The sequence below is a fragment of the Centroberyx gerrardi genome, chromosome 2 (genome assembly GCF_048128805.1).
Source record: "Centroberyx gerrardi isolate f3 chromosome 2, fCenGer3.hap1.cur.20231027, whole genome shotgun sequence".
Taxonomy (NCBI): Eukaryota; Metazoa; Chordata; class Actinopteri; order Beryciformes; family Berycidae; genus Centroberyx; species Centroberyx gerrardi.
In genome coordinates, this window is record NC_135998.1 from 16,979,584 (window position 1) to 16,997,954 (window position 18,371).

The window sequence follows — 18,371 nt, forward strand, 5'->3', positions numbered from 1 at the left end:
GTCTGTAGCTGTTGGTATCCAGATTCAGTTTTCAGGAACTGGAAAGTTTCTGAATAGTTTTGCTTTACATTTCTCAGTAAATTGATACCAAGAGGGGTAGATTACCGTTTCTCTCGTACTCTTTAATTAGAAAAGCTTAGTCATTCTCAAGCTGCCGTTTTTAAAGGCTTGAAAAACTGCTTAGTATGCCTGCTACCCTGCAACTTTCAGGGGGTGGATCTGTTATTTAGTTTTTATGACTGGAGACAGCAGCTGTCTTAAAGATATACCATGACATTTTCAGCCGCTAATTTTAAAAGGGGAAAAAAGTCGGGTTGGGGAAAAAGGACAGTAGGGAAAAAACAGATCACTGATACAGGGAGTAAAATGTTTTTCCCGCACATGCAGCACAGTATCAGGCGGGTTGTACTGAAGGTTTCAGTATCCTAAAGCTTTTCATTGATTGTCCAATACTTGGCCTGCAAACCAACCAAGTTCGTTTTAGGAATTTCACAAGCTATATTCTGAGAAGGACTGCACAACTTTGACAAGTCATGAAATAAACAGTGTATAAACAGTGTGACAATTTTGACAATGTTGAAAATGGAATTTGCAATTTTTTATGAGGTAAGAAATTTTTACCGGCTTGTAGATTAAGCGGCGGCTAGAGGCCACACCTTGGCAAAACTCTTTATTATACTTTTAACACCATTTAATTCCTTGTGAATGTGTGTTCACTGTACAGACATGGTGGCTGTGCTTGGAGAGACGACAGGACACCTAGCCTTGCTAAATCTGAGGGACAGGATGAGAAACGACCCCGAGGGCTACACAATCCTAACGTTAGTCACTTTACCACTGTCACGCAAAATCTGGTGTATGTACTTTTAAATTATACTTTCATGCCTCGTTTGTGAATGGAGGTCCGGTGATTTGATTTTGCCTATTTGTTATTTACTGGTTATCACAGAGAAAGGCCCAGGATCCGGCTGTCTACTCTAGATCTGAACAGGATGGCTTCACTGCCGGATGGCTCTTTCGGGAGAGAGTACCTCCGCTTTCTGGAGGACAATGTGAGTTGGGGGTGGGGTTCGCACAACTCCATACAAAGAAAATGTTTTGGTAGTTGTTTTTCATTTGTTGGCACCAGTTTCATCAGGAAAAACAAACTCTCTGCAACTGTCCTTCTTTTTACCCGTTTATCTTTTTCTTTCATTTTCACTTTAGCGTTCACTTTCTGTTTCTTCATTATTTTTCTCTCAGCATGTGACCCCTGACTCGAGGGCAGATGTGAAGTTTGTGGACAATGAGGAGCTGGCATACGTCATGCAGAGATACAGAGAGGTCCACGACTTGTTGCACACCTTACTTGGCATGCCCACTAACATGCTCGGTGAGTCTGGCTTCACAGAATGTGATATTTGCCGTTTCAGACCATCAGTGTCCTGCAGAAACCTGCCATCTACAAAAAGTTGAATTTTCTGTTTTTTTACAGTGCTTGGCTAAGTGTAATGAAACAAGAATTAAGCATGGCAGACAAAATAACATCTGTTAACTTGAGTAAAAAAAAAAAAGGCAGAAGTGATGCCCAGAGATAGCTGAGTGGTTAAGTCTGCCACCTGTGGAGCCAGATGTTGAATCCCTCCTGAACTTACTCCACTGTCTCCTCTGCTTTTTCTCCCTCTCTGCTTTCCACCTGTCTGAAATTTGTAGATGTGAGCTTTCTGCAATACACTGACAACATTGCAGTAGCTGAACTGGTTCTCTCTCACACTGAACTGACTAAACATGAAACTCTGACGTAACAGCGGACAGAAATGGCACATATTGCTTAAGGGTTTCACTTTGAAGTATGTTTAGACAGACTTTACAGATATCTGTCTTCTTGTACATTCTGTTCTTTCGTTCTGAGTGATCTGTGTCTGTTTCTCTCGCTGTCAGGTGAGGTGGCAGTGAAGTGGTTCGAAGCCGCTCAAACCGGACTGCCCATGTGCGTTCTCGGAGCCGCCTTGGGGCCGCTTCGCCTTAATACAAGGTGCAGTACCTTTCTTGATGCGTCACCTTTTCTCACGTCACAGATGACACTTTCGCTTAGGACAGCCATTATTGATCACCTTCTTAGAGTTAATACTTGTGTAGTCAGCAAATTCATTGAGTATCCAGTTTTAAGTTGATAAAACATAATACTTTATTTTTTACAGTTTGGTTGTTGTAATAAGGATTTCAGGTTTTTGGAAAACCATAAAAAAAGCCCTGGTTCGCATAAAGGAACTAAGCTTTCCGTTTCTTCATTCTCAGTTTCTAATGTTTCACAATTGCTCCTGAATATTTTACACAAGTTACATTTTTTTATTTGGCTAGTCAAAAATCAACCAGAATAAAGTTTATCACATTTGCATTCTCTGCTCATATTTAAAACCTTTTTATGTTACCAGATTGCCTACTTGAATGTGACTACCTACCAAATTTGTTTTTAACTCTGTCCATGTACCAAACATTTTTGAGCATCTGATTGCATCTTGAATCTATATTTGCATGGCTGTTATTGGGGAAATCACTATAACAAGTAACATTTTGCTAAAATAGTGTTATACAGTAATGACTATATCTCAAAAGATTTATACCACGTCTGGAAATGTTGGCCTTAGAACAAGTTGAAATACATCTTTATTCTCGATGGTGTATCTTTAATTTTTTTTTTCTTTTTTTCTTGACATTATACTATCACAGTCATTGTTCTTGTTGCCACCTCACAACCGTCACATTTCATGGATCACCAGCTGTTGATCATCTGCCTTTTTAGTAGTGAAAATTCCCTTCGGTTAGACAGCACAGTGCACAGGTTACACATGACGGACCTTGTGATAGAACTGGTCTCCTGTGCCAAGAAGTTCCTTTATTTGAACCATCTTGAAAGCAACCACTGCCACCTTGCCAGACAAATTAAATTATGAATTACTAAGAGTTTTGTCCTTGTCACTGAAGCCTCTAAGAGCAAAAGTACACCACACAAATTAGGGTTGTATCTGGTCTTCTGATCAGGTCTCAATGGAAAATTCAAATTAGCAGGCAAATAAGGAACGGAAAAACCTTGCCATTGATTTGTGTAGTTAAAATTAATCTTTAAACGGCACTTGATATCCAGACCCATTAACACTCACGACTCGTCAGTTGAACTCTTAACTGCATGTGGTCTTTCAGTCCACTACCTGCATAATGAATAACAAAGGCGTATGACCTGGTTTCTGTTTAGATTCTGTGGGTGTATTCCCCAGATGTGAAGAAATACAGCCTCAGATGTATTTTCCCACAGTGTATGTATGTCAATGCCAGGAACTGTTTTTTGAGAACTGTGGCTGTAAATCATTAATTCTTCCTAAATCAATAACAATAAACTTGACTGTTTTTTTGAGGAACTGGGTTTTGGCCCGCTGATTTGAAACCATAAAAGACTGGTCATGTCATGTCATGACAGTTTCCTCTTCATAGTTGTGTCCTGCTGACAGCTTCCTCTTCATAGCTGTGTCCCGCTGACAGTTTCCTATCCCATATCACCTTTTTCCCAGTCGCCTGCAGTCACTGTTGACATCCCTGGGTCCCTGGGCTCTGCAGACTGGTCGCCAGGCCCGCTGCGTCCTCAACGTCTTCTACGAGAGGCGATGGGAGCAGAACCTGGAGGACCTCAGACAAGAGCTGAACATCGAGCCGCCTCCCATCGCGCTCAGTGCCACTAAGCAAAGGAACACCTGAGGAAGAGCCCAAATAAGATTCATGGCTCAGGAACGACTTGACAAAGGACTTGGAATAGCCGAGACACCAGAGATGTTTGATGTGTGATACTGTGGTGATTTTTTTTGTGTGTCAAGCTTACTCCATGAAGGAGGAGAGAAGGATTGTATTCACTGCTGAGGAAGCAGAGTGAGGGGGGGGATTTCAAAGAGAGAGAGAGAGACTGGTACTTGGTTAGTCCCTGATTGATTCCTGCTGACACCCCAAAATCCATCTCCCTTCTTGTACAAAGTTTGACTTTGAAATGCGAATCATTTTGACTTGAGTCATTTCAACCACAGAAATGTTAGGGAGTTTTTATACCACCAGAGGCCACAGAGTCTGGTAAAGTCAGGTAAAGTTTAGTCACTATCTGTTGTGGAGACATTGTAATCAGCATCACGGATAATAAAATAATAGAGTCTTATCTGTTATCTGGTTGAGGCAATGTGTAACCTTTTATTACATCCTGTGACTCACTCTTGTTATAGTAATATATTTCACGTGGAAATACAGTCAAACTCTACTCTGGATATGCTGATTACATCTCAGGTTTATGAGATGAGCAATTTCACATGAAGATCAACGCCAACATCAAACATAATGTTTTATTCATAAAAATGTATGATTGAATGTATGAGACACTGATGAAGGCCAGAGGGTCGAAAATGTTTTGTTTGTCATCATTTATTAAACTTAAAAAATGTTTGTGAGTGTTTTCCTACTTCTAAATAGTTGCGAGGGTACCGCTACCATGGAGAAGCCTTTCTCAAGAAGTATGAACAGGCCAACAGTTGTGTTTTTTCTAATAATCTGACCTAGATCTTTTTCTGTGTATTATTTATTTAACGGGTGAAAAATAAGGTTGTTAAGCCTTTCCTTTTATTGCGACAGCCATTCAAACACAGAACTGTCACATAACACATTTAGAGGAAAGTTTTTGTAAAATGCTCACTATAATCACTATTGGCTTTGGATACAATATTTCAAGATAACTTTAATCATTGTACTTATTTTGTATTATGAATGTGACAATTATATGCGAAAAATCATAGGGATATAGACATGTATTCCCAGTTTAAAGCAACAGAATTATAAAACTAAGATCAAATACGCTCATTTAAAATGTGTCAGTATTTGCTAGCCAGGTAGACATTGAGTGAGGTAAGCGAGTTCCTCTGGCTGTAAATGCCAGATTTATATTCAATATATATATTGATTATATTCAAAACAATATCTGTTCAATTCTGCTGAACATTCCATAGGTGCTGATGTGTTTTACTCCAAAAGAAAGGAATAAAAACCTCTTTTTTTAAGCATATTGTTGACCCTCACATTTGTTAATTTCCTTCTTGTGGTTATGGGATTCAGGAATTCCAGTTATTCTGTTAGTGTACTTAGTGTTATCTGCTGTGGATATGATGTCATCTAAATGCCTAAACTGTAATGTAACCTGCAGATTGTTCTTGCATGCAGTTAGGACATACTGTATTCTGTGTGCAACACCAAACGGTTTGCCCTGACAAGGAAATGCATTTCACAAAGGATTTCAACTGCTTCCTTAAAGGGAAATACACAGAATTCATACAATCCCTGTGACCTTTGACAGTTAGGTCATGATTTATAAACTTGTCACTCCTAAAGCTATTAACATGAGTTAAATCTCCCCTGATAATGTCATGGAGACAAGGCAAGGCAAGGCAGCTTTATTTGTATAGCACATTTCATACACTGAGGTAATTCAAAGTGCTTTACAGAGTAATAAAAAATACAGTAAAGGTAAAAAAATTACAATTAAAAAGTACAAAAGTACAGACAAGAGATCCACAAGATAAAAGACTTAAAAAGTAAACTAGTGAAGTTCAAATCAAGTGAAATAGAAAGATAAAAGAACACGACAAATACTCCCACTTTTAGATCCTAACAAATCCTAACAAATCCTAACAGACGCTCCAGTTACAACAAACCGGAGACAGACTGGAGCATCCTGGGTGATTCCACAGATACAGTGTATTTTATGGTTCATAGCCATTAGTGCTGAAATGATATTAAGCTTGTTTGGATGAAAAAAGCTCTATCATGAGTCAGTGAAAACTATCATGAGTCAGTGAAGTCACTATTCATTATCCATGGAGAAGCTCTTAATTTATTTATCTTCCTTGCACCTCTCTCTTAAATGATCGTCCCATGGTCACAGGATTATGTTTCTGGGTGCTGTGGCTCCTCGGCACGCCTTTCTTTTGGTTCCCTGTAAATTTGGTCATCTAGGAATTTAGGTGTATTGCACTGATTGTTAGTTGCTCTGGGTGAAGTGTATCAGCTGTGTATATTTTATCTACAGGTTCTGTCTCTTATTGATGTCGCATTTTAAAGCCTGTGTCCTTTGGCTTATAAGTGAGAGAGATATTCATGTTCACAAGCATCGGTTTAACAGCCTGTCATACATCAATTCAGTTTTAGGGTGGATTGTCACGTTGCAGCCATGAACTGTAGCTGTCCATGGTCCTGGGATGACAGTTTTATATCAGTTTAATAGACATTCTCCTAAAATTTCCTGACCTATGATGGAGTATTTAGAGTTTATAAACATAAGTTTGGTAAAATAAAGGTAAAATAAAAATAAGTTATAAACTTGCTGTGACTGTATATCATCAAATCAAGTGTATCATGTTGATAAAACATTGAACGATAACCTGCGTGTGACATCATGCTTATGATCTTGGTTGTACAGTCTTAGTTTGACATTGCTGCCCTCCAATGGTTTTCTGCCTAAACTGCTGATAGGTATCAGTGACGTTTGCTTCTCCTTTTCAGTCATAAGTCTGCTGCAGTCTACCAAGGTGGAAGCATTGTCATTTACAGTTCATATCATGACCTTCACGTCACAAACCTGACCTACTTTGTCAAATCCAAAGGTGTTTTTTTAAGGCTGACCCTCATGCCTTATACCACACAAGGACATTTCATAGTGGAAAATCTACAAAAGGAGGCAATCGTCTTATAAAGTTGAACACAATATTGTTCTGAACGTGCCCAACTATAAGAAAGACCATTATCTATTACTTTACAGTTACATTTGCTTTGTCAACATATCTTTGTCCCTACTGACCAACTGGAATTTCAACAAGGAATGTATACAAGCTGTCATGGGTACAAAAAAACCCAAAACCTTGCTGCGGTGAAAGAGAGCAAATTCAAAGCCTCTGAGCTCTGAGTAAATGTTAGTCAGGATAAAGGAAACAAACACTTTGTATAGTCATGGAAAGTTCTACTGCAGAGTCAGTTAATAAGAAGTTCACATGTTTTCACAGGTTTACTGAATATATAACATTCATACAAAGTTATCTCTCAGAAAATGTAAGTAGCACGTCTCTTTGCCACATTATAATTAAAACAGTCCTGGATCAACCAGTAGAATTCATTTTCATTCATTCACTCTGGAAATCTTCATTACATTGATCAAACTGATAACAAAAAACATTCATTCATCATATTAAAAACAAATAGCAAACTTCATAGAAACAAATCAATGCCAGTAAATGTAATTACTGTTATAACATAACTACTGTATAATTTGATCAACATAAAGAAATCTATTAAATCATTAAAAACACAGTAACAAAAAATCTAGTCCTCAAGATCAAGTATATCAAACAGAATAAATAAAAAGTTTCCTTGCCAAAACTGGAGTTTTAATTATTGCACAGATGGAGGAATTAGTCTTTGAGCTGCTGATCATATTTACAGTTTGTGTTTCCCAAAACCTCTTGTGACTTGTAGCCTCTTGTCACTCAGGGTTTCAGTCAGTCAGATAAACAGCGGCACATCAGTGCAGTATGGTGATGCTGAGGTCGGCCACGGCGTATGCCGGCAGCAGCGGGGCGTTGAAGGGATGCGTGACAGAGTGCAGCACGGCGCTCGAGTCCGGCTCGTAGAACACCAGCGTCCGGCTGGGCCAGTCGAGCAGCAGGCCGATGCTCTTGGGCCTCCTCACCACCTGGAGGGGCGTGGCCTTCCCTGCGTGGCAGAAGGAGAACTCTCTGTCGTAGTGAGACAGCACCCAGGACTGGCTGTTGTAGCCCAGCCGCGCCTCGTTCCCGAAGCCTTTGCGCTCCACGGTCGCGTAGCAAACCCCTACCTTGAAGGCCCCGCTCTGGCCCACGTCCATCACCCAGCTGTGGGTGCCGGAGGACAGAGACAGCAAACCCAGTGCGTTGGGCCAGCAGTCGAAGCGTGCCGGGTCGTAGGGCGGGGACTGGGACTGGCGGGCTTTCTTGGGGAGGAAGGTCAGAGTGCAAAGATCCTCGGAGAGGGAGAGGAGAGGGCTCACTGTGCGCTCGTCAAACTTCAAATTGGCTGAACCGTATGCTGAGGGAAGAGGGAAGAGGATGGACTGGATGTTACAAATCAAACAAATGTTGCAAATTACCATAGGCAGGCATGTTTTACAGCATCTTGAGAATTATTTAGTGTAATGCAGTCCGTTGTCTGACGTAATGTTACAGACCCCCCGCCCGTACAGGGAGGTCAGAGGTCAGCTACAGCGTACTGTATATACATATACACACTGCAGCTAAATACGGTTGTTGGGGGTGCGCCCCGGTGGCTCAACAGGCAGAGTGTGTACCATTAAAACTAAGTTCTAATCACAGTGGCACAGGTTTGAATCCCGGCCCGCTCCCTTTGCTGCATGTCATTCCCTCTCTCTGCCCGTCTTTCCTGTCTGTCTACTGAGTCTCATAAAGCAGAAAAGCCCCAAAAAAACAAAGCCGCATTCTACAACCACACTCACTACCAGAAAGATTCAGGTATTGACTCCTGAATTTGAGTATGGATTTGGTTAGTTCAAGTAGTGTGTACCGGAACGGCAATGGACAACTGGTTAAGTTTAAGACATATCATTGTTCATTTGAAAAAATGGCAGATAGTAGAGGGCTGTTGTGGCCACAGCGAGAGAAAAAAGTACTAATATTGAAGTATTTGGGCAGAGGAGGATAAAAAAACACTAAATGGTACCAAATGTTGCCGACAGCCTGTCGCTTAAAAGTGTCAGTTTCGTAAGAAGAAAGAAAATACAACATCACTATTGGTGGTGGTTTATCAAAACTTGACAGATAAAATTGATGCCTGGAAATGTCTAAACCAGCAATGGCAGCAGCCATATTAGTTTGAAGCATAAACGTTACTATGGTTACAGATATTATTTACAGCCATCGCGAGATCGAGGGAGTGAAGAGACTCCCTCTTTTTTTTGCCCGTACATACACAGTCTAGTCACTCTGCTCTAATGTGTACCTAATACATAATGACACTCACTCTCATTCATAAATGCAGTAGTGATTCCCAAAAACTGACAGTGTGTACGCGGCCTTCCTGCTGCCCTAATTATCATCAATGTACGTAACAACATTGTATGTTTTCTGTTAAAGTATTTCATGTGTGCAGAGCTAGAAAGTAACTAAGTACATATACTCAACTACTGTACTTGGGTACAATTTTGAGGTACTGGCACTTTACTTGAGTATTTCCATTTTTATACTTTTACTCCATTACATTTCAGAGGGAAATATTGTCCTTTTTACTCCACTACATTTATCTGAAGGCTGTAGTTACTAGTTACTTTGCAGAATATGGTTTTACATGCAAAATATACAATAAGCTCAAAAAATATGTTGCATTGTTAGAGTTTAACCTAGCCAACAGTATATGTAGTAATTAGACATACAACATTAAAATACTTCTTAAAGGTTAATGCATCAACAATTTAACAATCTGAAAGGGACCGTTCTTCAGAATGAGTACTTTTACTGCTAATACTTACTGTATATAGTTTTACTTAAGTAAACTTTTGAATGCAGAACTTTTACTTTTAATGAAGTATTCTTCCATTATAGTACTGCTTTTACTTAAGTAAAGGATTTGAGTACTTTTCCCCCCACTGCATGTGTGTAGGGAATACACTGACTGCAGCGAGTACCAGGATGACTTATAATTATTCAAACAAAACGAACCGTTTGGCCCCAGCAGGATGGCGCTGGCCCACAGGCCTCTCAGCAGTTTGCTGTCACTGCAGCCTGGGTTCAGGTTCAGCTGGTCTGTGTCACAGGGCTCACCCACCCCCTCCGCATCCTCCACCCTGACACACACACACACACACACACACACACACACACACACAGAGGGAGGGAGAGAGAGGGAGAGAGAAGGGAAGACAGATTACTTCTCTGGGACGTCCTGACCACGAGACTGAGCAAATAAGTTTATGATAGTCAGAAGCATGTCATATGATGAAAGATTACCTCTCAGCGATCTCCTGGACAGCAGTCTGAAAGTCGGGACAGGAAGCAAATGATTACTACCTTGGGCATTACTGCTGTTTATCATCATGACCATTATCCAAATACCGCTATTTGAGCACAGTCCCCACTATTCTCCAATTATCTTCCCACAATGATCCCCATTCATCTCTTGACCCCGCCCCCCTCGATGCCAAACATCACTGTTTCTCCCTTTCTCACCGCCAGCTGTGCGTCCGCTGTATGCGTGAGGGTGTGAACCAGGCGGGAGCGTGTTTGCGTGAGACTTGTCAAGGCCTGGCTCCAGTGGGCTCTCTGGGTGAGGAGACACTGCTCCACCCTCTCCTCCTCTGTCTGCACCTCCTCCAGGAGGCGCTGCTCCTCCTCCTCCAGGGCTTCCCGCACTGCACTGACCTGGGCGAGCACCTGCTCCCTGGCGCCGCTCGCCGTCGCCTGCACAGACGCAGAGAGGAGCGAGGTCAAGAAACACTACAGGACATGTGGTGTAGGAGCAGATGTCCACAGGAAAACTGAATGGTATTGAATTCAATGGGATAATGGGTAAATATTATATCATTATTACTATATCATTATTATTATTATGGGCAACAACATAACAGTTAAAGATAAAGTTTTCTAGATGTGAACATACTCTAGAATTTACCCCATTGAGACTGAAAATATATGATCAGACATGCTTTCAAATCTGGCATAAAAAAATGTACATTGCCATATATATATTTATATCAGGGTCAGAAATTAACAAAAATGCCCTTGTAAGTTCATAAAATGCTCATAAAGTGAAAAATTAGGGGGCAAAAATGCCCCCAATAATTAGGAGGGCAAATGCAAAAGCATTTCTCCCTGTTAACATTATTTTCATTGAGTTGTCATTTATTCACACGTGAATGAGACTACTGTCCGCTGTGGGCCACCATAGGTGTCAAGTGGGTTAATGAATACTTCACTACTGAGGACACTGAAGCATAGCAGTCTCAAATACTCAAATACTAGTTCTTTGTTTCCCTTGCTCATGCCTTTACAATTGCAAAGTGCCTCATTTTAAGGATTTTGTAGCTTCAGGTAAAAAGATTATCCATCAGTCATCTGTTACTGTAATCATTATGGTGCAAGAGAACTGTGCAAAAGACAGGTGAGTTACACCGGTTTACCAAGTTTTGTGAAACCAGCCCTTCAACAGTCACCTATGAAATTAGATACAGGCAGCATGTAGGTATGTTGATTTGTGTGGATGGATTACATTTTTTTCACGTTGTATCACATGACAGTTTTTACTTCAGATGTGGAAACTTAAATTCATAGGTGAAAGGTGAAAGGTGTTTTTTTCCACATGTGAACATTTTATTTCATGTTCTCACTGGCCATGACATATGGCATTATCTGTTTCACATATTAAAACTTAATTTCACATGCAAAGAGACAATTCACTGGTGGCAATGTCATTTTCACATGACTGTTGGGAAATTTCCTAAGTTCACATATGAAAACCAACGTGTTCAAACAGCACATGTGTTTTGAATTCACACTGCGGCTGAGTGGGAGTCGGGGGGCAACTTCTCACCTGCAGCATTCGCTCTTTGGCTGTCAGAGTCTGGTTGATAAAGCGTTCGATCCTCAGGGCCTGCAGCTGCATTTTCTCACACACATCCACCAGCTGATTCTGTTGCGGGGACACACACTGTGATTCCTGACACATCATGGCATCACAACACCACCAGCTTGAAATGCAACTTGAAAATCTTGTCTTCCCAAATGCCAAGGTGAGGAATTATCATGGAAAATCTCTGTGGTACTTGCAAAATGTGGCACACCCAAGAAAGTATTAGATATATGAAGCACACACCTAAACAAATAAGCCTTTCACACACTGGAATACGATTTCCACACATTTTCCAGGCAAATCCTGTGGTTGTCGATTTATAATTGCTACCTTGCTCAATACAATGACAGTCTCAAAATAATAAAATGCACAATTTCTTTTAAATGTTTGCATGCAAAATCTCTCTTAACAGAAACTACTAACTGCATGTGTTATAAATAGAAAGTGACAGCTGCTATGAGATGCAGTGGATGAGGTCAAATGATGATAAACTTCCCTAAAACATTGATACTCATAAAATACCTAAAGAAGAAAAGGTTCTCAGGTAGGATTCTACTTGAGTGGAAGTAACCTACCTAACTATTTCCTATTAACTATTAACTATTCCCTATAGGCTATTTCCAACCCCCCAGGTAGTCTTGAGTGAAGGGGAAGCATTATTTACCTTGCACCTGCCCAAGTAAATCCCCCAAACTTTAAAACTACCAATATTATGGCACAGCTCAGTCAAGACAGTAAAAACCACGAGACAGTTGAGGCCTTTATTATGGTGATATAAACTGAATAATTTGAGTGTAACGCAGCTAACTCACCCGGACTGCGGTGACTCTAGCGGCCAGCGGACTCACGGCGTGTCCGTGGCAGGAGCCCACGATGGCGCAGTGGGAGCAGATGAGTTTCTGCTCGGACGTGCAGAACCAGTCCAGCTCAGACTCATGCTCCACACACAGTTCAGATTCACCGGAAAATATCCCCGACTCGGTGTCGGAGGTGGCGGCCGGTGATGTGGCCCCGACAGCCGCGCCGGACCCCGCCGAGGTGTCTCCCGGCTGGGCTGCGCTCTGCTGCAAACTGCCGTTCAACACGGAGAAAATGGGTTGATCACAGTCCATGTCCCTGTTTTTCAGAGTGTTGGTGGTCTCCTCTCCGGTGTCCGGGTCGTCTGACCTGCTGCATGTTAAATCACACGTCTGTAGTTCTTCGGTCATGGCGCAGAGTCACAGTAAAGAGAGAGCGCAGTGATAAAAACGCAACAGGTGTAGCGAGAGAGCCGGAGTCGCACCTACAGCGCTGTAACACAGGTGTAACAGGTGAGCTGAACGCGGAAGTGACACGGACACTAGAGGTCAGGGCTGAAAAGCAAGATCAGCGGCTGTAACCTGCAGTGACAAAGTTTTTGGTCCACTGGCTTTCAGTTGTTTGATATGGGCGTCAGCCATAACTGCCGTGTGCTTTGAAGTCATGTCGTCGTCTGCGCTCAGTTTCAACTGTAGGTAGGCTATACAAATTATTTTTTATGATCAAAGTTTTATTGCTTTTTACACAAGTATACAAAATACAACACACAACCAATATAGCCACAATACAACCATGATTACAAAACAAATAGAGACAAACAACAACAACAAGCCAACAACACACACACAAACAAACAAAAAAGAAAAACCCGGGGGATGGGGGAGGAAAAGTGCAAAGAAGAAACCCCCACCTCAAAAAAAAAAAAGAAAAAAAAAGTAGTGCCATCCGGACAATGGGTGCTTTTAAATACTAGTTTCCAATTACATTCACTCACTCATTGATATATTGAATTACCAATAATAGGGGTTATAAAAATGACACCATAACATAGGCTATAATAAGTAAGGCCCAGTTTTCAGTTGTATTCATTCATTCATTCCAGTATACAATTTTAATAAAAGGCACAATAATAACAATAACAATAATAAAACAAAGCTATATACAGTAATTTGTCATTTTTAACTTATTTACTAACTCAATCATCAAATTTCTAGCCATGACCTAAAGTGTAGGCCTACCTGGAAATAGGAGAAATATTTAATAATATAATAAGTATTAATAATAATATATACAGTATAGAAATATATATACCTACTTTTGAATCAGGCTGTATAGAGTGCAGCAGTTAAGCGTCTTCTCCAGCTTATTTGAAGTAAAGATGAAGTCTGATCTGACATTTTTAGAAACAGCTGTACAGACTGTAGCCTCACAGAGATCAATGCATTTTAGGTACTGAGTGAAATGTTAAGAGTTAGCTCATCAACTGGTGAGCAGGACGAGCATCAGGTTAACTTTAATCAGCTTACAATATTTAGGAGAGACCTAAAGAAAGAAAGAAAGAAAGAAAGAAAGAAAGAAAGAAAGAAAGGAAGGAGTTGTACATACAACAATATCCTGTGGTTGGAATACTGAAGCTCTCTTACCATGCAAAGTATGAGTGAAACCACATTTTGCTTCACAGTGATATGAAACAGAAGATAAATTCAGGCAAGCAAACTGAAAATCTTTAGATCTGAGCTCTGCCTTCAACACTATTGATCATTCAGTTCTGATCAATAGACTGGAAAAGTGGGTTGGGATTTCTGGATATGCTGTCTTAATTATTAGTCTTTCCTAGGTGATAGACATTTTGCTATATGTACGTATATCAAGCTCTGTGTCATCTTCTGCTCCTGTTCTCCATGCACTTTCATTCTCAGCACATCCATGTGTCTGGTTTTTGACTACACATCTGTGATTTGATTACCAAATATGGTAACAGCAACTTATATTGACACATTTATTAATATTATGTTGGGATGAAAAGCAACACAAATGTGTGCTGCAAGACACACATATGTTTTGAAAATGATTTAACTTTTAAGAGTGTGGTGTACACCAGTGGTGAATTGTTATGGTAGAGGATTAAGGCCACATGTGAATAATTTGAGTTCTGAGATAACAGTCAGCATTCTGAGAATCAAGTCAGAATTCTCAGTTTAAAGTCAGAATTCAGAGTTTAAAGTTGGAATTCTGAGAATCGAGTCAGCATTCTGAGAATCAAGTCAGAATTCTCAGTTTAAAGTCAGAATTCAGAGTTTAAAGTTGGAATTCTGAGAATCGAGTCAGCATTCTGAGAATAAAGTCAGAATTCTCAGTTTAAAGTCAGAATTCAGAGTTTAAAGTCGGAATTCTGAGAATCGAGTCAGCATTCTGAGAATAAAGTCAGAATTCTGAGTTTAAAAGTCAGAAAAATGTCAGAACTCAAGTAGATTTTTCACATGTGGCCTTAATCTTCTTCTGCAAATTTTATACCTTATTCCTTTCTCAGTACGTATCTCTAAGGAGTGGCAATTAGTTGTCACAGGATCCATTTTTATTGTTGCAGATGACACCCAGCTTTATACTTGCCGATCAGCTCAAACATCAAAGCCAGTTTGGACAGTCATACGGTCATGCACATGCTTGAATGTCTGAATGTTATCCAGCTCAGTGACAATAAAGCTGAATTTCTCTTGTTTGGCTTTCATCCTGCAAAGACCTACACATGTTTTCCCCTCATCTTGTCAATTGGCAATTTCTTGTACTCATATGAGTCACAAAGCAATCTGTTGTCTTGCAACAGGAATGCAACAGGAAGGCTTTTAACCTCAACCAAGATACATTACATCACCCCAGTTTTAGCCTTTTTACAGCAACTGTCTTTTCAGAAGTCATTTTAAGGTTTCATTGATTACTTTTAGCTGGATCTAGCAGGCACATTTCTATGAGCCATTCCAAAATCTAGTTTAAAAATCAAAGCTTTTGTTTGGAATGACTAGCCCATGGAAACCAGGCTTAAATCAGAGTATTTTAAATCGCTTCTTAAAACAAACATTTGGAGACTTTCTTTCAGTTAATTGTGTTTAATTGCTGCATTTTGTTTTTATTTCCAATTATATATAGTTGTTGTACTCACGTTACTCACGTTTATATTTTATTTTTTACTTTCCTGACTGAGGCGCTTTGTAATTTTGCAATTGAAGAATGTGAAATAAAGTTTATTCATTTATTGTTTCTTGTGGTTGTTTTGTTCCCTGGGATTATGAGAAAATTGTGAAAGAGCATAGTTAGATTTTCCAGTCTGGTGAGTCTGAGAAATATTCCATTTCACCATATTAATATGCGAGGGGATCTGAGGTGGAGCCACACCCCGCAGACAGCTCAGTTTAGCAACAGTCTGACGGGTCTGGACAGAAAAGCTCTTGCCTCCAGAAGGAATCACCTCTGGACTGATATACATTACAGAAGGTGATATGGCTGAAAATAAGCCATAGTCCATAGTAATTCCGTAGGGACTGGAGAATCCTTTTAAAGTTACACTGTGACATAAAGTCTATATAAGTGTAGAAGATCTGAAAGGAAAAGCTCCATAGGATTTGAAAGCCAGACTGTATCACATTGTGAGGAAAGCTACAGGACTGGGGAATCTCTTACTCAGATAACATTAGCATAGCATCAAAATTTGGACTTAGGTGTAATACCATCCCAAAGATCACGTTCTTGGTTATAAAATGATATCAGAAGCAAACACAATAAATTAGTAAAATTACTAAATAACCCAACAATAATGTTAAATTATCAGAATTGTTTACAGTTTGACTGCTGTTACACAAAACAACTATATAACTATAGGAAAAGGAAAGTTCAGTGGCACACCAGGGCACAGAATCTATCATGTGTTGTGGGAGAAACTGGACAAAAATGATTCATAAAGAAAATTCATTTTATGTTCTGTTGCCCTTCGTGTGATGAGCTGAGCAGTCTGCTTTATAGGAAAATAGCTTCTATTCCTGCCCATTTCATCTGGTTAGATAACAAAATCGTAATAACAAAAGACTTGAGCTATAAATCTGAAAAGGTGGATTTTATGTGGCAAATATTATCTGTAAAGCCTGAGCAAAACGGCAATGTGAATGAATTGCAAGTTGCGATTCATGCAAGTTGATATCAAATGTGAAACACTACAAATTACCTGAAAAATTCAAACTTGTTTTCCCCCCCAAAGTCGTAAACATAGCAACAGCAACAATGTCAAACACAGTCAGTATCATGCAATAATCTGCTCCAACTCAAGTTACTTCTCCATTTCCTGTTGGTTTTTGAGGTTCAGTATGAATGATGTCCTTCTTTCTACCTTGTTGCACTTCATTTTGTCCGGTGGAAACAAATCTTTTAGGTTAATAGGTTCCTGGAAACTCTGGAATCTTTAAGAGGATAACTGGGAGAAATTCAAAACAATGGAGTAAATGGGTGTGATCTCTGGTAAAAAAAACAACAACAAAAAAAACAACATTTAAATATCAGGTATATTTGTTACTATTAGTAATATGCATGTGTTGTATCCTTTTCTATCCCCATCACTTTTCAGCTTGAAGTGAAATCAAAGACCATTTGTTAAATTGTATTCTTGTCCAAGGAGTAAAGTAACCTTCCCTCAGAAGCTTTCCACAGTCCTCATGTAAGTCATGTAAGTTTTCCTGCTGAGGGATCTGGAGGTCGGTGCTCCTCATGTCTTTGAAAACATCCTCACAGCTCCCTTCTCATCTCCCACTCCACCTCCAGATACCTGTGAGTATACAGCTAATCTATCTATACAGTAAATTTACAGTTCACATAAATAAAAAGCCAAAAAACACCTAAGAAACCAGTGAAAAAAAACAACAACAAAACAAAAACAACAAGACAGAATACACAACTGTACACACTGACTTGTATTCCTTCTGAAGTATCATAACTCTGGTGCAAAAAAAAAAAAAAAAAGGAAATCATGTGATTATATAATGGTTTCCAGATGCCATTTTTATTTTGGTACAGTCATTTGTGGGTAAGACATTGCAAAGTTGTACTACATGTGTTGCTGTTATATTGTTGTCTCTGGCATCTTCCAGGTTTTTTGACCCAACCTCATTCTGAGTTTCAAGACTAACCAGATGAATAAGTTTCGGATAGAAATTTACAGAACTATAATCTATACTATAAAATAATCATATTCTGCACCATACTTTCATAACATGTGGTAGTGACTATTTATATATAGTCATAAACCTTATCAAATAGCCATATGTAATTACTAGTATCATTATTATTATAATGTTTGTCAGTGCTTGCAGCGTCTGCTAAATACGACGGATGCTGAAACCTTAATACACGCTTTTGTTTCATCAAGACTCGATTATTGTAATGTCTTACTCTCTGGCCTACCTAACTGCAGTATTAAAAAACTACAACTGGTGCAAAATGCTGCTGCCAGAATACTAACCAGAACTAGAAAATTTGACCACATTACTCCAATCCTAACCTCCCTTCACTGGCTCCCAATTCAAGCCAGATCTGACTTTAAGGTGCTTCTGTTAGCTTATAAATCGTTACATGGGCTTGCACCATCGTATCTATCCGACCTCATCATCCCTTATATTCCCCCTTGTGCCCTCCGATTGCAGGACGCTGGCTACCTTATTGTCCCTAGAATCAAGAAAAAATCAGCAGGCAGTAGAGCATTCTCTTACCCAGTTCCCTATCTCTGGAACCAGCTACCTCTTACAGTCAGGGAAGCTAATTCTGTCGAAATCTTCAAATCTAGACTCAAAACCTATCTTTTCTCGCAATCATACGACCTACCTTAGCACCATTGGCCTGGCTCGACACAGTCGTTTCTCTTACCCTAGCAT

The 18,371-nt window shown here is 39.8% G+C and overlaps 2 protein-coding genes across 5 annotated transcripts in view; one reads left to right on the top strand and one right to left on the bottom strand.

Annotated features, from left to right (window-relative positions):
• Positions 1-4,455, top strand: part of coq4 (coenzyme Q4 homolog (S. cerevisiae)) — a 9,319-nt gene extending 4,864 nt beyond the window's left edge. For all 4 annotated transcript variants that reach the window (XM_071905968.2, XM_078288844.1, XM_071905966.2 and 1 more), the window contains exons 3-7: positions 725-821; positions 950-1,052; positions 1,243-1,372; positions 1,921-2,014; positions 3,546-4,455. In XM_071905968.2, coding sequence (XP_071762069.1) covers positions 727-821; positions 950-1,052; positions 1,243-1,372; positions 1,921-2,014; positions 3,546-3,729 — 606 coding nt within the window. In that variant the 5' untranslated portion in view covers positions 725-726 and the 3' untranslated portion in view covers positions 3,730-4,455. The remainder of the gene's footprint in view (positions 1-724; positions 822-949; positions 1,053-1,242; positions 1,373-1,920; positions 2,015-3,545) is intronic.
• Positions 4,456-7,051: 2,596 nt separating this feature from the next.
• bspry (B-box and SPRY domain containing) lies at positions 7,052-12,960 on the bottom strand. Its single transcript, XM_071905978.2, has 6 exons — positions 12,477-12,960; positions 11,626-11,724; positions 10,266-10,496; positions 10,047-10,072; positions 9,759-9,883; positions 7,052-8,115 (listed from the first exon to the last, which is right to left on the bottom strand). Exons 1-6 carry the CDS (start codon positions 12,870-12,872, stop codon positions 7,574-7,576), a joined length of 1,419 nt encoding a protein of 472 aa, XP_071762079.1. The 5' UTR covers positions 12,873-12,960; the 3' UTR covers positions 7,052-7,573.
• Between the last annotated feature and the right edge of the window lie 5,411 nt (positions 12,961-18,371).